This window comes from Lissotriton vulgaris, chromosome 3_1 (assembly GCF_964263255.1).
Source record: "Lissotriton vulgaris chromosome 3_1, aLisVul1.2, whole genome shotgun sequence".
Classification (NCBI taxonomy): domain Eukaryota; kingdom Metazoa; phylum Chordata; class Amphibia; order Caudata; family Salamandridae; genus Lissotriton; species Lissotriton vulgaris.
The window spans coordinates 886,187,286-886,213,277 of record NC_141689.1 but is presented as its reverse complement, the minus strand read 5'-3'; the positions used below and the strand labels follow the sequence as shown (position 1 = coordinate 886,213,277).

Here is a 25,992-nt window from a genome sequence, read left to right as displayed (position 1 = left end):
CATTACATTTTTTTGTCAGGTATTCAGGGCCTTTCCCTGTAAGGCACATATGGATGACACAATATGTCTTAAACAGTACCCTCTGTTTCACTGAAAGCCAGTGAAGCTTAGTTAACAGGGGTTTAGATGGAGTACGTGCAGGGGCGTTGAGGACAAGGCGTGCAGCAGTGTTTTGCACAACCTGCAATCTGGAGATGACCCCCTCGTTGGCAGCTAACAGCAAACCATTGCAGTAATCAAGTCTGCTCAACACAAGCGCCTGTACCAAGGTTATTCTAGTGGTATCAGGGAGCAGGGGGAACACTCTTCGAAGAAGCCCAATGACATGGAAACAGGAGCCAACCACTTGGTTTCCATGTTGTTTCAATGAAAGCTCCTGATCCAGTTTTACTCCAAAATTTTTCACACACTGTTTGGGTTCAGGGACTGGGCCCAGATCTTGCGGCCACCAGTCAGGAGCCCACAAACATTTAGCTTCCCCAAAGAGCATCACCTCCGTTTTGGAAACGTTGCACTGTAAGAAGTTCGAGGCAATCCAATGGGCCACTTCTTTCATACCCCGGGCAAAGGAGTTTCGCACTTCAGATGTCAGAGTTTTAAACGGAAAGAGGAGGTGAGTATCCTCCGCGGACGATACCGGAATAAAACCGTGGGATCTCATGATGTTCGCCAGGGGGGCCACATAGATGTTAAATAAAGTGGGGCTCAAACATGAGCCCTGTGGCACCCCCTTAGAGATCTTCACCTTCTCCGACCGATACGTCCCCATGGTGACACTTTGGGTACGCTTAGTGAGAAAACTCCTTAGCCATGACAGCACTCTGCCTTCCAGACCGATGTCAATTAGTCTGGAGGTCATGATGTCATGAGACACTGTGTCAAACGCCGCTGACAAATCTAAAAGCACCAGGATAGCGGAAAACCCCCCATCCTGTAGCATACGAAGATCGTCAGCGACGGACAACAGGGCAGTCTCAGTGCTGTGCCTAGGTCTAAACCCAGACTGGGAGGGATCCAGCCCCCCTGCACTTTCAATGAAATTTGATAAGTGCCGATTGACACATTTCTCCGTCAATTTTCCGAGATATGGAAGGAGTGAAATGGGTCTTAAATTTGTCAATTCAATCCAGGGGATGGTGTTGTTTTTCCTCAGGGGTTTTACCAGTGCCCGTTTCCAATCTAGGAAACATTGTTTTATTTTTCATTTGCTGGCTCTGAGCAGGCAGTGGGGCACACTCCTCCGCCATTGCAGAGGAGCCACCTTTGAACAGAAGCCCTGGGAAACTGAGGTAACCGACCATAGCAGAGTTTTATGAGTGACCATTTGCTCAGAATAGCCACAGCCATAATATATTGTTTTTATCATCCATAGTTCTACCTCCAAATGACTTACTTTTGTTCTTACTGTAGCTATATTTTGATCCATTGTATTTATTTTCTGGCTTTGGCCCTTGTGTTTGGAATCTATTGTTAAAGCAACTTATTAGGTACTGTCCATATGACCCAACAGTTTTAGCAAAATGTAAAGCCAAGGGTCCTGTAGGCGACAGATTCAGCTGCAATTCACCAATTGATTCTTTGATTTGTGACAACTATGAACTTGCATTTTGTTCTTGCGGCTGTCATGGCTAATGGTAGGATAACTGTTAGTTTCCAAATAGAGCAGTTTCTATCACAGAACTACCAGGCCTCTGCTCATTACTGGTGAGTTTGCTTTCCTCATGCTAATTCTGGTAGCTTTTACTGTTGGTTGCTTTTTTTGACTCTCGATGGGTTTTTAAGTGGCCAGCAGTCTCTTTCTCTGCCATCCCTTAAAGAGTAGTGACTTTCTCATTCCATTATGACTTATTTCTTCTTGTGATTTTTATGCCACTTCTAGCAGCTTAATTGGGGCTACTTTGTTTTTAATCACCTTCGCTCTAGGCTTAGGTTCACAATACATTTCTTTAGCCTTCTTGTGTGCGTGCCATGTTACAGATCTTGTTCTCTTTGCACTTCTCAAATATCAATTTCTGAATTTCTCTTGATGCCATACCCCTGAACAAAGGGAATATTGTTTCTAATGTCTTAACCACCATTATCAGCATTATTGGTCTTTCCTGACACGTTTAGATAACTAACTATGCAAATAATACTCTACATATGTGACCTGATCTATTGTGACAGCAATGTCCCCTGCATAATTTACATTTGTTTTCCCCGGTCCTAAGTACCCAACTGCATGTATTTGTATTCTGATGTTTATTTTGCCCCTATCCTCTCACACTGATCCGGTATGTGCATAGACGCCTAAGCCCATCCTTTGATGTGAGTGAAGTCGTAGACCTGTTCTGTGGCCTGGAGGGGCATACCAACAGTAGACTGTAATTTAGCACATAGGGTGGTCGTAGCGGCATACTGCACTTTGCGAATCTATAGTTGTTTTCAGACCTTTTGATCAGTAAAGTTTAGGCCTTCCAACCTAATCATGTAAAGTGCCACTTCTATATGCTAAACTAGATCCTAGTGTTAGAATTCCATGTGTATGATGTGCATGTTTGTGAATGTAGCCTGTGTAGGACATGCAACGTGTTTATAAGTGAGGCAAATTGATGGAGGGTTGTGGGATTTATTTTGGATACCCATAGCCTGGCCTTGTGCACAAGATGGAGGCAGGGCTGTTTTTCCAGACAGTGGAAGTATATTGCTGACATGCCTGTAGCTTGAGACAAGAGACTTAGACAGGGAAGAGGAGAAAGAAGAGACAAGGCTCCTTTAGAAATTAAATTAGGCTTTTCGCTGAGAATAGCTGCTGTTCATTTTTTGTGAAGCACTGACATGTGGTAGACAGTTGTAATGGAGGATGGGGCAGTCTCTGATGTTCAAAGTGAAATGACCCCTAGGATGGGGCAGCCTTTTGTCTTTTTCCTGATCACTCTTTCACGTGCTTGAAGACAGTCAGATATAGAAAACTCACACCTCTTTGTGACTCTGTTGTTGGAGCCATGATTAAAAACATTAAGATGCACCATCCTACCATAGTGTTAGGACACTAAATTGAATTGTGCATATTTTCCTGCATGTCGTATCTAGGTGTAGTGTGTCCTAAATTACTTTTTCTTTTTTAAAGTCATGCACGGGGTTTGGCCTTCTAGCATGATCGATAACATGTCGAACATTTCTCATAATAGCTGTTGCTTGCTTACGTGGAATAATGGGGCATATTACCAAGCAATAGCGATAATTATCGCTATTGCTTGGTTAGAGACAAAAATTTACCGCTAAGCTGCAGCGATTTTTATTGCAAATAAACCTTGGTATTACCAAGGTTTATCGCAAATGCGATAAAAATCGGCCGCAATGCATGAATATCGCTGAAAAGTCAGCGATATTCATGCATTACCGAGCTAATGCTCTTAGACATGTTATCCACCTCACATTGGATAACATGGCTAAGAACTGCTCAGGGCTGGTGTTAGCTTTTGGAGATATTCGCTCTTAGCGCGAATATCTCCAAAAGTTGGTAATAGGAGATAGCGATGTTAGCGACTGTTTTCAGTCGCTAACATCTTGGCACGCCCACTTTGCTTGTCATTAGTGATAAATATCACTGACATGCAAAGTGGGGCCCAAGATGGTCGCTATCTCCTACTAGCTGTCGCTAACTGGTGTTAGCGACAGCTAGGTAATTGGGAGATAATTTTATCTCCACTTTCTTGGCTTTTGAAGCCAAAAAAGCGGAGATAAACCCCCTTGATAATATGCCCCAATGTTTCTCTGCTGTTGATTAGAAGGGTAGGGAAGTAGTTTATCCAGCTGTGAGACCAACAGTTTGATTAGCAGTTTGGCAAAGAGTTCATCTGGGAAATGGTCTACAAGACCAAAATAACTGAGGATCCACAGATTTACGAGAGTATTTTAAAGGTGGCCTCTGCCATTCAGTCGGATATGGTTCCTATGGGTTGGAAATAATTTCAGTTCTAATTTAATTCAATGTTTATTTAAATAAAATAGTGTCTAAATCTTTTTTTATTAAAAAGCAACACATACATCACTAAAACTATTTCTTAAAAACACTTTGTAAGGAATGTTTTTACACATAAAAGATTACGGCCCAACCCAATTGCCAATTCCTCATTGTACATTTCTGCTAAACATGTTATGATGATGAAAGGGTCGTAATTGTATACTTTAAGAACAAACATCGTATAACTGTACAGCGCAAAGAAAAAATTACAGACAATCAAGTAACGTTAGCAATTGTACAATTTATCATGCAAAGCCATGTGCACTCATTGGCATGCAAGTATAATCCCCAAATTGAACCTGAATGTAGAGGACTCACATCTGGTCTTATTTTCATTATCTCACCCCTCTTTGGACAATCAGTTAAACAGTTTGCGCGTGATTCATGAAGGTAAAGATACAGTTTGTGTAATTTACTGTTTAAGAGCAATTCACAACCTACATGCAGAGTTTTATGACTCTGCCTGTCCTGTCTTTTTTATGTGTGTAGATCTCCACCCTGACTGAGGAGTCTCTGTATATGTAAGTATACGGTCATCTTCACACACAAAAAAGATAGGACAGGCTGACTCATAAAATTCTGCACGTCTTTCATGAATTGTACTTTGTAGAACGTTTTGTACTACAACCTACTACAAAGTGGAGTTTATGAAACAGGCCCTTTTCCATTTCTTGTGAGCTCTTTTTCTAATTTGATGAGTGGATTAAAATGATCTGGAATCTGTTGGGATGGGAAAGAATCCCAATTTTATCCCCCACTGTTTGCAGCATGCTGATTTTTATACAAATGTATTTGATTTAAAAATAATTCCATATCGCTTGTTGATATTAATTGACGATGTTCTGGCCAATTGTGAGCCAAGGTAGAAGTTGAGCATTAATATTTATAAGAGTTCATTTTCTCCACACAATTACCTAGGGAAACACAATTGCTTGTGTTTCCATCTAAAAAACAGAACCTTGTTAATCTTATTATTTACTGATAAATTATTTTGGATTGGATTGAGTAAAACTGTAGGGCAACTTTTTTTCTCAGTAGGCCTTATGATGTATAATCTAATAAAACCATGTCATCTGCATAAGAAGGCAGGGTACTTGTTCTCAAAGATTTATCGATAAGTCTGCCAAGTATAAACCAAAATTATGTAAGGACAAAACAAGTCCTTGTTTCCTGACATTCACGATCTCAATCTTCTGGGATAAACAGTTTGAGAGATTTATCTCCGCCTGTGCCCAATTGGAGAAATTAATGACACAAAATTGAAAATAGGCTAGCAGGATAATTTTAGCTGGTTAATTCTTTCCAAAGATGTTCTGAATCTACCAGATAAAATACCGCTCCAAAGTCAACAAACAGCAGCTTAAACCCCCACCTTGATCTATTGACTTTTAGCTATTTTCCACATGGTAACCTATATTTGGAAACTGAAGCCCTCCCTGAAATTGGCTTTTTATATCAAGATTAGGTTATTGTGTTATCAAAAGAGACTAGCTTAAATATGACCAATATTGTTAGGACTCTGATTAGATTTGTCATGGGCACCTCGTTGGTGAGTTCATGAAGCCCTCACCCACCAACCTGGTTGGTGGCATGCTTCATCATCGGGCCCACCCAGGGACAATGTGTCCCGGGTGTGCTGCGACACATGATTACAGCGGAGCTGGTATTTTACTGAGAGTGCAGTGTGAGGTGTAAAGTGAAGTGCGAGTTAAAACGTCTTGGCGAGGGTCCCAGTACCGAAGGGTAAATTAAAGTTTAATAACTGGGCCCTCGTCAGCGGTTAAAATAAGGCTTCGGGATGTTTAAGGGAGGCGAGCTACTACCTCCTACATCCGTCAGTTGGTCGACATGTTTCAGCCAGTGCCTTAAACTAAATCTGGCTATCCTCAGGACCTTTTTAAAATAGAATGTAGTGCAGGTTAAAAAGGAGTGTAATCCAGGCTATGTGTTACACTCACTAAGGTGTTTCTCTAAGTGTGAGAGGGGATTCCCTTCTCATATATGCGCTTAGATTTTGCAGCCAATGCTTCCAGGAGTAAAGCGGTAAGGGGTTGACCAGCTTTTCTGGTCAGAGCCTGCCTTGTACCTGTTGCACCGTCCTCGTACTCCGGTAGTACTAACAATATTGGTCATATTTAAGCTAGTCTCTTTTGATAACACATATAAACTACGGGGACTCGGACTAGCTTTCTAGTCCTCTCTCTCTCTCTCTTGATACGCGCAGGATTAGGTTATTGTCATCAACCCATGAGTTTAAATGTTGAAGAATACTTTTAACTTTGGTGGCTGTATGAAACAGGTTTCTGAGCTTATAGTTTGTGGAAAGCTTAGCATCGTTTTTTTGTATATGGGCTTCATAATTGCACCCTTCCAACTGATGGGATAGTGTCCTGCTTTAGACATCTACTGATAAAAAGATAGCTGTTTTGTGTCTATCAGGTCATTAGTGATTTTAGAATAACTGCAGCTAATTATCTGGTCCTGCAGCTCGATATAAATGCATTGAATTGATTTTTCTGTTATAGAACTACGGGTAAACAAATCAGTTTTCTCAGTATTGGCTACAAAAAGGAGCCTTAGTGCACGTGTCCCCTTGAAAACCATAACGTTCTCTTAGGTTATCATGCTAAGCCTCTTCTGCTACTACACATCTCAATGAGATGATTCTATTTAAACACCCATTTGTGACTACATATTTTCAGGCCAGTTGAATTTATTATTTTTATCATACGTAGCCTGTTAGAACCTTAACACTTTTGTTTGCATTCTCATATCTGTTGCCTATATTGTAATAAGACCGCCTTGAGTTTTAACATTATATTGACTGTTGTATAATGCTCTTCTTTTGCCCTGATCAACAACTTTCTTGGTTTACTTTTTAATTGTTGGAAAGATCTATAGAACCATTTGTGATGTTTAAAGAAAGACTAAGCCTGTTGCCCTTGAATATCTGTGCCCATCTTTGTAGGTGTTAGAAGACATACAACTACTCTGTTTGTCATGCTGTGGAGATTATCCTCAGATATTTAAGTTACCATTTAGTAAGTTAGAACCTATGAACGGAAAAACTGCATAATAAAATTCTCATCGATTCTTGTAGTTAGTCGATGATGATACTCCACTAGCATAGGGAGAATTAAGTTTAAAGAGGGATTGAGCTCAGTTACTGGTTCTTTGGAGATGCCTTGTCAATAATTACAACCTACTAGGTGGAGTATCCTAAAGCTATTATGTTGATGAGTAATTGAGGGCTAGAGCAAAATATAATCAATTGGACACCTTTGTGAGCTGAAATGGAAAGTCTGCATAGGCGGTCCATCAAATTAAGTTTGACCATTTAAGCCGATCTTTCTAAAAGAAGCCAATAGGTTACACATCCAAGAAGAAAATGTTATTTTGGTCAGAGGACTATTGCCTACTTCTAATAACGCTTACATTGTGAAAATCTACCATTAATGGGTCTCATTTTAAAATAAAATCACAACCAATGATTAGTAAAAATGTTCCTCAGCCATAGATGAATCCACAATGTTATACACATAGAGCAAACATATTTAATTAATTGGCTTCTTTGAATACAGTGAAAACTTGCAAGCCAGAATCCATGGACATTCACAATTAATCATTTTAAACCTCTTGATAACTCTAAACAATGCTAAGATTTGTAAGCCTCATGGAGGATGTCTCACTTTGTTGCTACTGGCCTCCTAACTGATGGTAGCAGTTTCTTCTTAGGTCCTGATTACAACTTTGGCGGTTCAGCGCTGGGTCTGTCCTGCCACTGCACTGCCAGAGCCATGGTTGGGCAGCTTGCCAGATTAGGAGTTTCCTCCTGTCTGGCGGGCTTTTTTAAGCATTCCCACAGTGATACCTCTAAAAATGAGCACAGCAATGGGAATGCCAAAAGCAGTACCTGCATGGCATGGACTGAAAAGTCCATGCCATGGAGGAACTGGAGTGCATGCGCACAGGGGGGCACATGTTGTACACCCTGCATGCCCCTCAGGGTGCAGAGGTACAGGGGCCTTTTTGTTTCTTTTCTGCCAGGGTTTTAATGAAGGAGAAACTGCCATGAAACCCATAGCGGAGAGGGAACTTCTATTATGCTTGGCGGGACCGTGGCATTTCCGCCAAACATATTGATGCCTCCTGACCGCAACACCACCTCCAGGGAACTTATCCCTGGTGGCTGCGGTAGGCCAATGGCTGTCCGACCACCCTGTCAGGATATTGCTGCAGCGTCATCCCCACAAGTCTGATGATCCGTGGATGCCAGACTCACAATCGACCCCTAAATCGGAGGATGGAGGCTCTCGCATGAAAGTCTTCTGAAGTAATAAACAGTAATCCTATTGTGAACACCATGGCCGACTCTATTTCAGTTAGGCTAATTTATCCTGTTTTTTAATTTTCCTACCTGCAACTCTTTACCTAAATGTGTGACAGTCATTTTCATTCTTCTCACTTCTTGTTCATTATCTTCAAAGACAGGTGGCACAATTCTAGTATGGCCCCTTGCAGTGTAGATCTCAAGGTTGTAGCAGTGACTGCTTATAATCAACATGTGGACAGAGCTGATACATTTTGTGTCCTGATAACGTAGTCTGTTAAGAATCTGATGTTTACAGCCCGTTTATTTTGTAAATGTAAGATACAATCAGTAGTCAAGCTCTATGTAAAGTCCAGCATTTGACCATTGATTAGACGACATCTTTGCTCTAAGATTATTGCCAGAGGTCACTCCAAATTTCCATATCAGCCTTTCTCTGTTAAAGAGGTTAGCCTAGCATAGGTTGCTCTTTCACCCAGAGTAGATTTACATCCCTGGCAGAGCTCTGATAAACGGCACTTGCGTTAGCTTTCAACAGGTACAATGTGCAATCATCCTTAAGAAACTCTGAAAGCAAATTTAAAATTCAGTGCTATGACTAAAATATAATCTAACACTAAGTCATAGCTGGAGGGTTCTAAAATACAAGGAATCTTCTAAAACATGTTATAAATAATTGCTTTCATATTTTCATCTTGTGTGGTAACTGTGCACATTGCTGTACTAGATTAACGCTTTTAAAATAAACATTTAAACAAATCCTATTACTATGCTTGATTGTGTTCAAGAATGACAGATTGCTTGGATTACCACCGTACTCCTTAAATTGGACTGATAAGTAACCTGGTAGCACTGCCCGTGCAGGACTGCCTAGTGGGTTAGTAATAAGGCTGCAGTCCAAACTGAATTTCGTCTTCAGCATAGTACATTGAACTAAGTTCTTGTACTTATGGATTAGAAAAACAACCCCAGTGCAGACCTGGTAAATCACAGAATTTGTACCATTTGGTGCCCAATGCTAGAGCTTTTGATTTTTCTTGACTTTTGAGAAGTTCTTGAATAAATACAATCAAAAGAATTAAGCATTACAAAAACACATAGACGTCTATTGTAATCTTGGTTGCCTCCTTACGATAAAATAGGAATCCCCTATTGTTAGACTTGGCCCCTTTTGCAGGATCATCCCTGAACTTTCTGCATTCTTCCTAGTATTTTTTCTGGCCTGATGTTGGTGGTTTTATGACTCTGGGCACTTTATCACTACTGTTCAGTGTTAAAGTCCATGTGCTCTCTATGGTAAACTTGGTAAGATTGGTCTACAAATGTTTGGTGTATTTAATTTACCTATCAGTCCCTTGTAAAGTGGTATCTCATATACCCGGGCCAGTAAATTAAATGCTACTGGTGGGCTTCCAGCGCTACTTGCACCACCCACCAAAGTAGCCTTTCAAACCTGTCTCAGGCCTCTGCCATTGCAGAGCCTGCGCGCACAGTTTACTGCTGCTGTGACGTGGCACCTAAAGTGGTTGCCATGTCTGTGACTCAATTTTTACTACATATCAGTCACCCCTAAGGTAGGCTCTAGCGAATTCTATGAGCAGGGTGCGCTGTAGGTAAAAGGTAGGACATGTGCCTTCGCTGTGTGGCATGTCCTTCACGCTTCACTTGCCCTTGTGGCCAAACAATTGGTCCTGCAGCCGGGGCTCTGCTGCCTGGCCCCCAGCTGCGAGAAGAGCAAAAGTGGCAGGGAATGCAGGCCGGGATTGCCCTTGTGAGGAAGAGGCCGGGGATTGCCCTTGTGACAAAGAGGCTGCTGGAAGTCAGGCAAGTCTGTGACTGACTGAGGTCGGGGGTCCCATTAGGAATGGGAGAGCCCCACGTGTTGTCTGAGCCTAACGGGAGCGTGGCCGGAGGAGAAGTTGAGCCTGCTGCCTCATGTGTGTCCCGGGCGGCAAAAAGAAGATCCAAGAGGAGTAGGAGGGGAGAGCTGCAGGAAGGAAGTGCTCTCCCTTTCCTTTCTGGAGATTGCCATGGCGGGGAAGCCGCCGGAGACTCTGCTCTGTGGCCAGAGAGAGGAGACAAGAAGCCAGGCGAAGGATGTCTGGCTGTGGGTGGGGCCAACTTCACTCTGAGCCCCACTACCTGTTTTTCTTTCCCACTTTTACTGGTAGGGCAGCTGCACCGCATGATTGCGGGCAGCCCCAGAGTGAGAAATCAGAGTGGGAGGCCCCTTAAATGGTCTGATTGTGCCTACCAGGCATTTTTAAGCAGCTGCACCGCATGGTGACGGACAGCTGCCCCCTCATCTGCTGGTGGGAAGCTGAGTCCAGGGGTGTGTATGCCCCGTCCCCGTACTCGGTGTACAGAGACCCGGGGGGTATTCCTCCTCAAGCAGCGGAAGCGTGAATAACACTGTAAGTAGAATGCACCGGGGGCATTGTGGTGCTTTTGGCAATTCGGAGTAAACCTCGACGGAGGAGTCGTATTCATAGTCCCCAAGAACTACTCAGGACTTTTGTGCAGTCCAGGTAGTGAGCGCAGATGTGCTGGGACTGCCGATTGGAGGCCAGTGGGCTCTCAGGAATACTGTGGCATATCGTGCAGTTATATTTACGCCCAAGAGGGTATAATGTAATGTGCACCATGGCAGGTATTATTGTGGTGCACGGGTGCTAATTTAGAATGTATGCCTAATATGTTTATGTCAAACGTGTGGTGCTAGGAGCACCTTTACCAGTAGTTACTGGCTGGGTTCTATAACTGTACATTGCAGGTTCTAATAGTTATGACAGTGGCCCGATTGGCCCTGTAAGTGTATATAATCCCTTTAAAGTAATACCGAGTGCCAGGTGGCACAGTGTATATATGTGATCCCCTTCTAATGTGTTTTATGAGTAATACAAAGGCTATTTTTATATAACCTTGTGTGGAGTTTCTTTGGTCGTGTGCCTAGTATATCGCTGCTGTGTGAGTGTGTTGCGCAAACGCTTTACACATTGCCTCTGGGGTACGCCTTACTGCCCGTGTCAAGCTACCAAGGGGGTGAGCAGGGGTTATCTTCAGCCTGTACTCCCTTGCCCAGACTAGAGTGGTGGTTTTTGCCTGGCTTAGGCGCTTGCCCTAGCCAACCATAAATCCCATTTCTAACACCTATTTACTGTAGGTTAGTCTGAACTCTTAAAACGGTATTCCCCATCTTTGGTTTTCTGTATTTTGGATCTAATGTTTATTGAATCTGTTTGTTAAAAATGGCAGCTCCTATTGTAGTTGAAATAAATTACATGGCAGCAGTCATACAAAATCCAAAAGACATGGTATCTCCGACAATGGTGCGCTGTAACATTTGTGGTAAGCGTACATGCAGGGTATGTCTTTGAAACTTTTTACTCATGACTAGAGTTTGAGCCTGTAGATGCCAATGCAGGACATGTTCTTACAAATACCTGCACATTATAGAGCATATCCTGACCTGGAGATTCCCTTAACCAACTAGGAACTCCAAAATTGGTTTGGTGGTTTGCCACCACACACATATAGAAATGTCAGACTGGATCCTTTAGGTAATGACAATACCACCTGGCATGTATTAGACGGATATACACAATTTCCAAATCCAAATAACCTGCCACTAAATGATATAGTAGGGCAGTGTTTTCCAAACTGGGGGTCGCATCTCACTGGTTTGGTCATGAGCTGATTTTTAGTGGGTCAGGAAAGTATAGGCAATAAAAAAAAGATGCCTTTACATTCTGTTTTTATCTTGTCACACTTGCGATTCATCACCAATAGAGATCAATTGCCAAACTATGTCTTCTGACAAGTTGCAGCTTATTTTGTAACATGGGATTGCGGTTTACTTTTCTTTCTCTGTGTTTTTAAAGTGAATTATGTGACAGTCTTAGGATGTTGTTTTTTTAAACACACAAACAAATGTAAATGCCTGTAAATTAACTGTATGCGTTTAAGTAGCTCGTAAAGGAAAAATGAGGTGCGTTGTTTTTGTAATTCTGAGGTGTGCTGGAAACAGATATTTTTATAATATCAAAACAGATAACACCAGTTTAATTGATGATGCACACATGTTTGATATTCACAAATACCATTTCTACACATTATCATTGGTGTGCTGAATGGTATATAGTTTTATAAGTGAAACTGTATGTCTGTGCAAAAATAGTGTCCATTTCAATGAAAATGTGCTGTCCATAAATAAAAGAGCGCTACCACACAATGCTTTAGTTACATTGAAAAAATTCCTCCTCATGTCCATTAAAGGTAGGTGGGTCATGAATGTTTGTCATTCTAAAAAGTGGGTCATGGCTCTAAAAAGTTTGGGAACCACTGTGGTAGGGGTAGTATATTATACAGTTTCCACACATAGGCGGCTTATGAAATACTTATTGTAAAATATACACTGGCGACAAGCTTCCATAGGACCTGCTGCACAGGGACAGGTTGCTATACAGGAAATCAGCATGGGGACTATAAACATCAGCATGGGCAAGACACCTGTGAAACCTGATTAAATTGCCTTGTGGATTGCTCATAAGACCAATCAGTTGGAAGTTTCACCCCAAGACAAGCAAAGAATCATGATTAAGAGTCATCCCCTTGGCTTGTGCCACCTGTATAGGAGTGCAACATTTAAAGAAGTATATGTCCATGATTCTATACTACATGCATGGTTTATCCTCATAGATGTATTAAGACACATACAACATGAAAATGGGGTTGATACCACTCTAGATTTAGGAATAAAATTAATGGAGAATTTTGAAACTGTTTCCTCAATAATTGTGAGTAACAATCAAGAAGAAGCAGCAGCTCTGGCCATTCTCCAGAGATTTACAGCTGTTCCTTTTCAGGATCCTGAACTCGAACTGCCAGAAATAATATCTGAAACTTATATATCTGTGGGCCAGACACTGGGTTCATGGACTGTTAAACCACATCTGAAACTAAAAAGACACTGAGGGTACAACAGAAAAAACTGAACTGGATCTCTGTCACCTCAGGAGTCTAGTGGAGGTGTTTGCAATGTGATGGACTGTGATAAAATCAAATGGCCAGATGGGTATCAGTATTTTCATAGTTGTTCATCTCGTTCTTTTCAGGACTCTGATGGTGAATGGATAGAGAGAAATGAATGGACTGAGTATTGTTGAAACGACAAGTATAGCAAGCAGAAAGGTGAAGCAAGAAGAGAGACCATGGTTAGGGTGAAAAAAGAAGTGAAAGGTCTAGATTCAAAGAAATACTTCATAAAGAAGAAAGTAGCTGGACTAGCAAAAACGCGCGCTGAACAATGGATAGTTATGCGGAACATGACTTGGTCAATAGGTAGACATATAAATTCTCCAGACAGTGTTTATAATGTTACAATACAGATTAAGGGTGACATGTTGCACCCAGTCAAAACAATTAATCAGAATGCCCCAAGCAATGTATTTCCCTGATATTTTCAGCCATGTTGCTAAATTTTGCCTTATGCTCTGATTTGAAATTTAATGCGCATACTCAATATCAGTTTTCTTAAAATGATCCTTTTTTATTCATGTCTTCTTTCTCTTCTAATAATAAAACCAGCTCTCCAATAGTGGTCACAAAAATTCGCCAACACGTTTCGTCTCTACACGAGACTTCTTCAGGGCTACAAAAGTACGAGGAATAAATATACATTAAAACCATGTGTGTCACCACACAATTTTGCTTCTTACATATAATATCCAAAATCCATTTAGCATCAATTAATCTGATGTAACAATAGAAGCTCATAATAAAAATCATCTATGCATTATACATCTATTATTGATTGCACACTGTAATTAATTGCTAGAGGAGAGGATGGGCTATATTATAATCAGTTCATGTAACATGTAATTCACTATAAGGGCAGGATGCCCAATTGAACATTTAGTGTCAAAATGTATTTCTCCTTATTTCTCAATGCAAGTTTTCATTCTACGTAGCTATTGGTATGTACCTCATTGGTTGTATGTCTTGAAAACAAGTGAAGCATTCACCAACCAGTCCGTTCTTTAAAAACAAAACCCGGATTACACTTTCCTCCTGATTCAGTATCCCTGTCTAAGACATGAACATCACTTGTTAAGCTAATATATTCACTCATAATTTCAGATCAACAGGATATAATTCAATCCCACATTTAAGTTACAATTCTAACTAGTTTCATATAAAAACCAAATTCATTTGATCCATATGTTCCACAATACATTTCAACTTATCATCTAACTACTAAAACATAGGATATATCGTAACCATAATGCCCCTCACGATAATTATTTTCATTTTTGCTCATTCCTCATACGACTCAGGGAATGGCATGAGATATGCCTCTTCACAGATCTAAAATACAAATATCTTTTGGCAAAACATTTACCTTTCCCATGCATATATAGCCTCCCAACAATTCACAAGGCAAGACAATCACCACCAGGTAGGCCGAATATATCAGGAAATTGGTCCCCCACTGAACAACTGGCAGAATATACAGATGAATATTTGCAGCCCCATGTTAAGCATCTCCATTCATACTTGAGGAATAGTAAAGTTATCCTTGGTAAGCTTGAAGATTTTAAATGAGACATAGCAGATCTGTTATTTTTTTTATTGTTATATTTATTGGGTTTTTTTCCCAAGCACATTGAGAACTGTACATATCCATCAATCGAAATGACCATGACACAAAAGGAAGAGAATTTTTTATTTTTTTTTAAAAAGGAAATTGAAACAGAGAGGAACATCACAGAGCCCTGACAGATACAAATTAGTTGTTCTAACAGAAAATGAAATAAGATGACATGGTGCATCAAAAAAAAAAAGAAAAAGTCACTTACAAAATACAATAAAGAAATCAATAAATAAGCACAAACAGACGAGTTGAGACAAGCTCATCCTTTTTTTTTTCCTTTCCTTCCCTCCCTTTTTAACCTGTAGTTGTTGCTTTCAGACCCTCAGACTATATTTAAGTCCCTGAGCTCGCCTGACCACTATTTGGCCCATCTGCCCTACCCAACATCCACTCTCATATAGGAGCCCAGATTTCCGCCCCGAGTATTCTCTTTCTCCTCCCTTTGCTTCTATAAATTACTGTCTCAAAACTGAACATAGCCAACAATCTCGCTGTCCAATTCAAGAAGGTTGGAGGTTCAGAGCTAATCCACTCACTAGTGATGCATGCCCTAACCACTGTCATCATTATAAACAAAAGTGCTACTTCAGCATAACTCATTATAACAGAACATTCCTCCAAACCCACCCACAAAATCACTAGTTCACCTGTTAAAGTTATCTGGTTTTGGAACAAAATATTTAAAAACCCTTCCAAATCCTGAAAAAACCTGGTCAGATTTGGGCATGAAAAGAACATATGAATAGAGTCAGCCGCCAGCAGCCCACAACGGTTGCACTTGTCCCCACCTGTTTTCCCCCACCGAGACACCTTCCTAGGTGAATAATATAAATCCCATAGAGCCATATAATGCTGACTGCGATGTCTACCTGTAACCAGTACACTATTAGCAAGTTCCAAGGATTTATTGATATTAAGGCCGACCACCCCTAATTTTTGCTCCCATTTAAGTTGACAACTATCCAGTTCATCTGAGAGGTAAGCAACTATTTGCTGATAATATTGCCCTAATATTGTCTTCTTTCTCATTTTCTCAATTAACTGAATTTTTTCAAACTGCAATCCTCTATCAGGGCCAAGTTTAGCCAAAAAACTACGAATTTGCGTATATTTGAAAAAGTCTCCCCTATCCAAGACAAATTTTTCTTTAAGCTCAGAAAAATACATCAATTCCCCTTGATCCATTAGATTGCTTAAGCAAGAGATGCCTTTTCTATCCCATTTAAAAATAACCTGATCTCTAAAAATTGAAGGGAGAGTCCCTGTGGCATTAAACGGAGTATACAAATTCACTTTTGGAATTTGACATACCTGTTTAATTTGTTCCCACACTCGATAAGCTGCCCGAAGAGTCTTGAACCTTGTTTTCTTGTAATACGATGGCTCTAGAATAGTCACTAACAAGCCATTGGCCTGCTCACCCATAATAAGCTCATAAATTGATGGTCTATGAAATGTAGAAGTAGGGGCTTTGCAACCCAGAATCAATAGCCCCATAATCTGTAACATGGCTGCCCAACAGTACATTATAAAATGCGGAACACCCCAGTTTCCCCGATTCCTTGGAAGAATAATTTTTTATGGGCCCTTCTTGTTCTACGACATCCCCACAAAAATCTTACACAGACTCTATCTAATTTTAAAAACACTAAACTAGAAAACTCCAAAGGGATAGTCCTGAACATATACAAGAATTTGGGAAGGACAAGCATTTTTATAACATTGTATCCGCCATGCAAAGAAAGGTGCAGGTGATCAAACCTTTCTAGAGTAGTATTAACCTTTTCTATGACAGGTAAAATATTCAGGGCTGGAATCTCGTCCACCTTAGAAGTGATTTTGATTCCTAGATATGTGGCCTCTGTCACAACAGCTACACCGGCCGGGGGATCTGGCCCATGATACAGCACTTGCGTTTTTCCAACATTAAGCTTATACCCTGAAAAAGAGCCAAACTGTATAGCTAACATTCTGATTATTGAAGAAGCAACTGGCAAGTCCCCAGATACTACAAGAATATCATAGACATATTCCAATGCTCTGTAATCAACTCCACTCAATCTAATTGGTTGGATATCTTGATTGGTTTGATACCTTGATGCCCTCTGGGTTAAGTTTGCGCACTATAAATTCCCCATTCATATCTTCATGACTGTTAACTTTACACAAGAATAAATCAATATATTAAGCAAATGAAAGAGGAGAGCACGGACACCCTTGACGTGTACCGCGGCTAATGTTAAATTCACTAGACAGCAACCCTGAAATCTGTATTGAAGCCACTGGATTCATATATAGGGTCTCAACAGCTTGGATAAATGATGGGCAAAATCCTTTCCACCTCAGGACTTCCCACAAGTAACCCCAAGAGACCCTGTTGAACGCATTTTCGGCATCCAACAGGATCACCCCTAGTACAGAGTCTGTTTCTTGTGCCCAATCCAGGAGAGTAATAACTCTTCTGACATGATCAGCAGTATCACTTACTGGGATAAAGCTGTGCTGTGCACTAGCTACTAGTGGGGAAACAACCATCACAAGGCGCAAAGCGAGAATTTTGGAATATATTTTGCTGTCAGAGTTGATTAGCGATATGGGTCTGTATGAGGAGGGTGACAGCTCAGGCTTCCCCTTCTTTTTAAAAAACAACTATCGTGGTTTTCCTCCATGAATCTGGTGCTACCCCTTGTTGCACATTTTGAAACAGAGACATAAGCTCTGGCTTCAAAACACGACAAAACGTTCTATAGAATTCAAGGGGAATTCCATCGGGCTCAACCGCTTTACCACTAGCTAAAGATAAAATCGCCATTTTCACCTCCTCCCATGTAACACCTGCTGCTAACGCCACATTGTCCTCCTCTGAAATTTTGTTAGTTCCTATATTCCCGCAAAATTCCTCCATATGCCCTTCTATATTTGTTGTTATGTCTTCTGTATATAACTCAGCATAAAATCTACTGAAAACTTTCAGAATATCATTTGGTGACTCCGCGACCTTATCGTTATGATCACATAGCTTAAATATTCCATTCATACTTTCCCTTTGCCGGAGTCTTTTTGCTTTTCCCAGCGTCCTCACCCAATTCCTAAACCTGAGCTCTATAAACAGATAACTTACTAGCTGTTTTTTCTACAAAATGCTGGTGAATTCTAATTTTCATAATAGATATTGACTTTAAAGTATCCTCTATACTCCACTGGTGAGAGAGTTCAGCCGAAAGCTGTATCTCCAAGAGCCTTAGTTGCATCATTCGATCTCTAATTTCTTTATTTTCTTTTGCATTGCTTCCCAATCGAATAGCTCGTTGTAGCTCCCCTAACACCTGGTTTAAATGCATCCCAGACAATCGAGGCAGGGCTATGCCTTGATTTATCCTAAAGAAATCTGGTATCCAGGTACACATGTGCTCAGAGTATTCCGGAAAAAGCAATAGATTACGCTCAAAGGTCCATGGCTTACATTGACAATGAGCCTTCAAGCCACAATCCATTAATAAAGGATTGTGAGCCAAAATAATTCTCTGCATTATTTCTATTTTAGTGTTCGCCACCAGCTCCCCTGAAATAAAAAAATAATCTAAACGGACATGCTTCCTATGTGGAGCAGAGTAGAATGTATACCCTGGAGTACTAACCCTTTGATTCACCCATACGTCGACCAAACCTAACTCTCTGATTAACCCTTTGATAGCTTTAAAGACTTTGGGCTTTTTCCCCATGTAGGGACAATTACTCCCAATATCCAAATCCCCCTCCAAATGAATAATAAAGTCCCCACATAAAACTAATGGGGTTGGCCACTCTGCTAATTCGATACTTAAATGATGTAAGACTTCCTGATCATTCAAATTAGGTCCGTACACCGCACAAATTGTCACTGGGAGACCATTAATAACCGGTTCCACAATGACCCAACATCCGTAACTGTTCTCTTTCACCCGCCTCTTCACTCCCAGGCCATATCTCATAAAAATTGCTACTCCTCTAATATTAGACCCTTGCTTAGTGCAGCCTAGCAGTTCCATTCCCAGCTCCCGTAACACTTTATGATTATTCCAGGCTATATGTGTTTCCTGTAAGCATAACAAATCATACTGTTGAGTCCTCAGCATCTGGGCCAACACCCCTCTCTTTCTTTTATCGTTTAATCCACAGATGTTCCATGTACAAAATAAGAAACGTCCCATCCTTATTCATTCAGGAGATTTTATCTGTTTTTTTCAACCAAGTCAAGCTATAACACAACAATTCCTCTCCAAAACAAAATAGTCATAGTCATAAACCCTCGTCCTCACCCAACACCAGTCCACAGTGCCCACCTCCCCTCTCTCTCCACCCTACCCACCCAGCTTCCTCTCCCTCCAGATCCCCCCCCAAATGAGACGTAAGGACCATGTCCTCAATGATGGAAAGAGAGTTGTGAAATGCACCCCCCGCAGCCCCCCAAAATCTCCCATAAGCCCGTTTTCCTCACGATGGCCCATTACACACACTATTACCAGTGCTAAAGAATCACCAGGGAAGAAAAAGACAAGAAATGCATAAGTACATGCTATCTTCACAAACTAGTTTCACATTGTTTTCAAGAATTCTTCTGCCTTAATCTCTGATACAAAAAAATAAGACTTTTCTTTGTATTCAACTTTTAGCTTTGCAGGGTTCAGAAGGAACGCCTGCCCCCCTTTAGCCTGAAAAGCTGAGATTAGCTGACGTAATCTCCATCTCTGTTGGACTGTAGCCTGACAGAAATGTGGGTGTACAAAGAAGTCACACCCCTTGGCAGTTCTCCTCCTGTCTGGCCTTGCAAGATCATATAAGTCTTCGCGTAGCAGATAGTTATTCAGGCAGATCAGTATTGCCCTAGGTTTATCCTTGGAGCCTCCTGTGGCCCCTCTCTGGACAAAAGGAAATCTGTGAGCTCTGATAATCTCGGTCTCCCAGTTCCACTGTTTTAAATCAAGTGAGGCCTCAGTAAACAATTCTATAATATATCGCCTCACATCCTTTCCCTCCCTGCCTTCCGAAACCCCCAAAACGCGAAGATTGTTCCGTCTGGATTGATTTTCAAGGTCAGTTAATTTCCAGTCAGTGTCTTCCTTAATTTTTTGTAACGCTGTAACCGTTGTCTTCTGTTGGACTAACTGATCTTCCATTGCCGAGATCCTCTCTTCTGCCTCTATAACCCTTGTTGAAATTTCCGTTCATGGCTTAGCAATTCGACGCACAGTATTCTGTAGCTTCAGGACAGTGCCATGGGTCTGTAGGCTTTCAGCCTTTGTTTCCTCCTTGTGAGCCATTATCACCCTATTTATGGTGTTAAGCGTAATTTCACCATTTCCATCTCCATCAAACTTTAAGCCAGAACTAGCGCCACCACCTTCGCCCTCAGGATGAGATAAGGGTGAATGGTCCCATACAGGCTGGCCAACAGGAGTCGGAATCCCCTTGAAAAGAGGATTACCAGGATCTTGTGTTTTTCGCACTGTCTCTTGGCTCATAGAAAGTTCAGAGCTAGGGTCATCTTCCTCATGCTGAGAATCAATTTCATCAGCTCAATCCCCTGCTGGGCTCTCAATCTCCGAGACATTAGAGACATTTGACATAGAATAGAACTTCCCACCAGATCCGGCTGACTCTAAATCATTCAAAATTTCCTCTGTGGGATTCCCAGGATTTGCTACAGTAGCGCTGCTCACAACACTATTCAAATTCACTGCTACATTCGCTGCTACATTCAAAGCACTCTCATCTCCAATAGTTACTGCTGCTACAATGTTGCCACTAGAGTCCCCTACCTGTCCTGTAGGCTGACAATCAAGTAGCTCCTCTGGGTTACCTCTTAATGCAGGTTTTTTCTTGAAAATAATAAGGATTAACCGTTCCTACACAGGCATAGCATGCTGCATACCTCCACTGTTTTGTGATACCGACGCCACTGCCACCGCTGGTGTCTCTGAATCTGCCTTCTGTAGCTCACTGACCCGAACATAACCCACAGAGCAGCTGCTATTCTGTGAGCCTAATCCGTCCCCAGGCTGAAGAGGAGCAGCTGCTGCCGCAGTACCACTTGCGGCCACTGCCGAGGCCGTTAAAGAAGCTGCTACTGTTGCGGCTGCCCCCTTTGCACCCCTTCCTCTTCCCTTCAGAGCCATACCGAACTGCAGCGTGAGAGGGGAGCAGCAGGCAGAGAAAACAACGGGCAGTTCCATGCAGCGCAGTGCACCAGTGCCGGCCCCCCACTCCCGGCGCCACCAAGACCAAGGCCAACGCCGACAACAGTGCCGCTGCTAGCACAATGAAGACGCCACTGGGCAAAGGCGGTGTAGCGCTGCCAGACAAGCGCATTCTTCACAGACGGTAGGGAGCGGGAGCCAACGCCCGATCTTGACAGGTAGCGCCACAGCATTATATCCACATCATGTACCCCCGTGAGAGCCGTAGGTAGGGAGAAATTCACAAGGAGGCTATTATACGGGAGGGCACTTCACAAGCCTCTCTCACAGCCACCACAGCGGCCGCCATCTTGCCCCCATGGCACATCTGTTGTTTGTAACGATGGATGCCAAGAGTCTTTATACATGTTTGAAGATGTCCTATGGAATGGAGTCTCTGAGGTTTTTCTCTGTACAAAAGAAATGCTAGTCACTTAGAACATACACATATGCTTCTTGAAATGGCGGAAATTATACTAACAAAAAATGTTTGTATAATAGCGCCTGGTACCTTCAGAAACAGGGAACTGCCATGGGCTCCTGTTTTGCTCCATCTTATGTGAACCTTTTACGGGATTGTTTGAGTTGGGTCATGCCTGGGGCCTGGGGTCAAGAACCTGGTGTGATTTTCTACAGATGATACATCAATAATAATATCATGATCTGGAATTGGACCACAGAGAATCATATGGCATATCACACATATTTGAATATGAATAGGTTCAATGTAAGTCTAACCTTAAAATATCATAGGCAGGAGATTGACTTTCTTGATCTAAGACTCTTCATACATGAGGGTACATTCCAGGGTGATATTTTTAATTTAAAAAAATGCATGTAACAGTGTGCTCCATGCCAAAAGTGCACATCCTAAAACCACCATCAATGCCATACCTTATGGCGAGATGGTGAGAGCCCGACACAAATGTAGTCAGTATAAGGCCTTCTATGAAAGACTTTAAAGAACGAGGCTATAGTGAAGAATGGAGAAGTGTGGCTCAATGGTTAGAGCGGCAGACCCTGATGCAGAAGTCTAGCCCAGGACCAGGGTTCAATTCCCCACCTCGGCGGGTCTTGGGCTCAAAAATTCCATGGACCTGATAATTCTCACCTCGGTGCCTATTCCAATCAGTGAGTCCCACTCTGCAACTCTGGGCACTAGCTTGCTTAATCTCCACAATGACCCCCCAACGCTAAGGATGCATGGCCTCCACCTTGGGGGTGCCCAGGAGTGGACGCCTCACAGGGAAAGCCAGGATGGGTTCCACAGCAGTATTCGTACAAGCGCCTTGAGACCCTTGCGGGTGAGTAGTGCGCTATACAAGTATCAATTTACAATGTTTTTTAACATGACATATGTAGAAGGTAAGAGATAGAAAAGGAAAGATACTCTTTCTACGAATAAGAAATATGAGAAAAAGGAGGCTTATATGAAGAGTGAAGTCATTTTCTCAACACAGTAAAATACGTACAGTAATAACATCAATAATATATTGCATAAGAATAGGCATCTTCTTGATTCGATAGCAATGCCCAAGGGACTGTTACATCAAAACTTAAAATTGCATATCAGAAGTTAATCACCCGTAGACAATCTCTTTGTCCCAGCATGTGAAGGCTAATAAAACAGAATTGGGTTTAGCAACCTGGTTACCATGTAAGCCAAAGGCTTTTTACATGTGGGAGCTGTTCTGTGTGCCACTTGGGCAATAATAAGACACTTTTGTTCAAATACAACACTCGGAAAAAACATGAAATACATTCATTCATAAACTGTAACACCATTTTTACCATTTATGTGATTGGATGTGCCTGTGGCAAGATATATGTTCGTAGCAGCACAGGACAACTGAAAATATGCATATAGGAATATGTCAGGGTGATTAAATATTGCGATGACAAGTAACCAATAGCGACTCATTTACATCAAGATCATTCAACAGAAAAGTTAATCTGGTTCCATGCAGTAGAACAAGTTAAGAGTAATGAAAGCGGAGAAGATAGAGAACTTCTTCTCAGAAAGATTGAAAGAAAATGGAAATTGTAACTTTGAACAGTATACTTGGGCCTTAATTCCAATAAGGAGTTTCCCTCTTTCCTGTATTGATGGTGTGAAAAATTGCTAGTTAAGAACTTAGGGCCAGATGTAGGTAAATCACATTTACCGATTTTGAAATACCGAATATTACCGAATTTTACCGATTCGGTATTTCAAAATCGGTAAATGGGATGTAGGTACCAACATTTGGATTTTTTAACGAATCCTTAAAATTCGGTATTAAAAGATCGGTAGATACCAATCGGTATCTACCGATCGGTATCCACCGATCGGTATCTACCGATCGGTATCTACCGATCGGTATCTACCGATCGGTAAATACCGATCGGTAAATACCGATCGGTAATTCCCGCGACGGACAACAAACAAAAGTGAAACTTAACACAACAGCCAAACAGGTGCAACCACCCTCCCCCTACTCTCCAGGGAGTGGCCCCACAGGCAGGTGCAACTAATTAGAAGGTTCAGGAAAGGCAGTTCGAGCCGAGAGACTGGGAGCAGCAGAAGCAGCAGACAGAGCTTGTGTATTCACTCAAAACTTCAACATAGAAAGCAGCAGGGACACTGAGCAGGCTGAAAGGAAAAGAAAGCTTAAATTCAGTAGACAGGAGCTACAGCTCCTTGTTGAGGAGGTGGTAAAGGTACACCACAGACTTTTTGGAAAGCAGTCCCTAACTGTGCCAGAATCAACAAAAAGGAAACTTTGGCTGGAAATCAAAGATAAAGTAAATGCAGTGGGAGTCACCACCAGACGCACTGAAGATTTAAAGAAGAGGTTCTATGACCTAAGGAGCCTCACGAAGAAAAAATTGGCTGACCGCCACAAACAGTCACAGCAAACAGGTCGAGGAAAGAACACTGCACCCCCCCTCACCGAGCTGGAGGAGCTGGTAGCCACAACCCTGGAGGCTGACAGTGTCCATGGACTGGGAGAAGTGGACAGCTCTGCGCAATCTGCAAAAAAAAAGGTAAGATGCATGTACAGCTATCCCCCTCCCACCCCCATACATCCCTCACCCCTTGCAGCTAAGTTGCCTCAGTCCCATGGTGCCTGTGCAAAACTGTACCAATGCATCATGTTACATGTAGTTAGTCATTGGAAGACCATGTCACACAGCACTGTAACCAACACATAATTCAAATGAATGCTGACAAAATGAAGGGCAGGCAGCATGTACAAAGTGCAATGTAACATGTTTAATTGTAGTGACTGTGACACATTTACACCTAGCTGATATGTGCTCATATGTCCACAGGTCTCACATCCAGAAGGCAGTCTGAGGAGGCAGAGGGCACGGCACCCCAGAGGGATGACAGTCAGGAGCCAGAGCCCAGTGCATCCCAGGACACAGGTGTTCCGAGTGGGCAGCCACCCTCCCAAGAAACTGACATCAGTGAAGAAATGCAGGGCTCCCCAATTCCTTCACAGTCACCACTATTGGTCTCATCACCAGAAATGCATGCATCCCTTGTTGTAGAAACACCTGTTGCACACCCTGGCAGGAGGCATGTTGTTCCCCCACTGCCGGAAATGGAGACAGGTGCTGATGAAATGGTGGGTGAAGACTCACTTAACTTGTTACAAGCTCACATCACTGCCACACTGCAGCCTAGCACAGAGCCTGTACCAGGTACCACTAGAAGGCGCACAGTGCAAGGAAGGGATGAAGGTGCACATGGGGAGGGTTCCAGTGTCTTCAAAGGCCTGGAGGGAGCCATGGTCAGGATTCAGAGGATGCAGGGCAAGGGCATCATGGCCTGTCAAAGACAAATGCGAAACATGAACATCAACATGGAAGAAATTAGCAAGGGCATAAAAGAGCTGGTGATAGTCAACCAGAGCATGGCAACAGGCATACAGCAACTGTGCACAAAACTTGACTCTGATATTAGTGCAAGGCGCAGGGACAGGCAGTGCGCAGAGAGAACAGAGAAATCCATGGAGCAGCTGGCTACAGCCACATCCCTGCTATGCAGGCGTAGCATCAATAGCCAGGTAGTCCTGACTCATAATAGCAACCAGTTGACAAGGGGCATAGCTGGAATGACCGGTGCGCTGGAGGCCCTACTCAATGCACAAAGTGCACAAAGTTCTGCTGTAGACGTGCCGGACACTGAAGGTAGCACCAGTAGGAGCAGCACAGCTAGCCCCCATGGCGTAGAGCCAAGGAGGAGCAGCAGGCGACAGGGTGAGGCTATAGGCCAAACGCCCAGTGAAGAGGCTGAGCCACAGACACCTGCCAGTGCAAAGCGTGTGCGAAAATGAACAGTTGTAACGATGGCCTACTGCCAATGGACATTTGATTTATAGTTAATACAGTGTTATTTGCACATTTGTGCCATTGCAACCAGCCAAGTGACTATGTACAAGTATGGTTGGTGGATTCTACACCTGTCTGAGTGTGTTTGCTCACTGTGAGCATTGATGTCAAATGCTTACTGTTGCACTTTTGTTCTTCAATAAATCTTTACAAATCTAATTAAACAGAATCTTGTGCTTTCACTATAGCTCAGTGTCTTCACTTACTCAGAAATAGTTGTGTGCTATGTCATCACGTCTGTATCTGCCATCACTTGGTCTTGACACTCCAGCAGGTTGTCTTTCAGGCACAGCAATGTCGTCGTCATGATCCCCATAGTCAGATAACTCCACCTCAGTCCCCTTCTTAACAGCCAGATTGTGCAACATAGCACAGGCAGCAATGATCTTACAGCAGGTAATGGGGGTAT

General features: G+C 42.3%; 1 protein-coding gene across 1 annotated transcript in view; it reads left to right on the top strand.

The window, feature by feature from the left end:
• Positions 1–25,528, top strand: part of LOC147727163 (uncharacterized) — a 41,270-nt gene extending 15,742 nt beyond the window's left edge. The window contains exons 3-4 of the mRNA XM_086963580.1: positions 23,812–24,230; positions 24,494–25,528. Of these exons, the coding sequence (XP_086819706.1) occupies positions 23,812–24,230; positions 24,494–25,528 (1,454 nt within the window). The remainder of the gene's footprint in view (positions 1–23,811; positions 24,231–24,493) is intronic.
• The last annotated feature ends 464 nt before the right edge of the window (positions 25,529–25,992 follow it).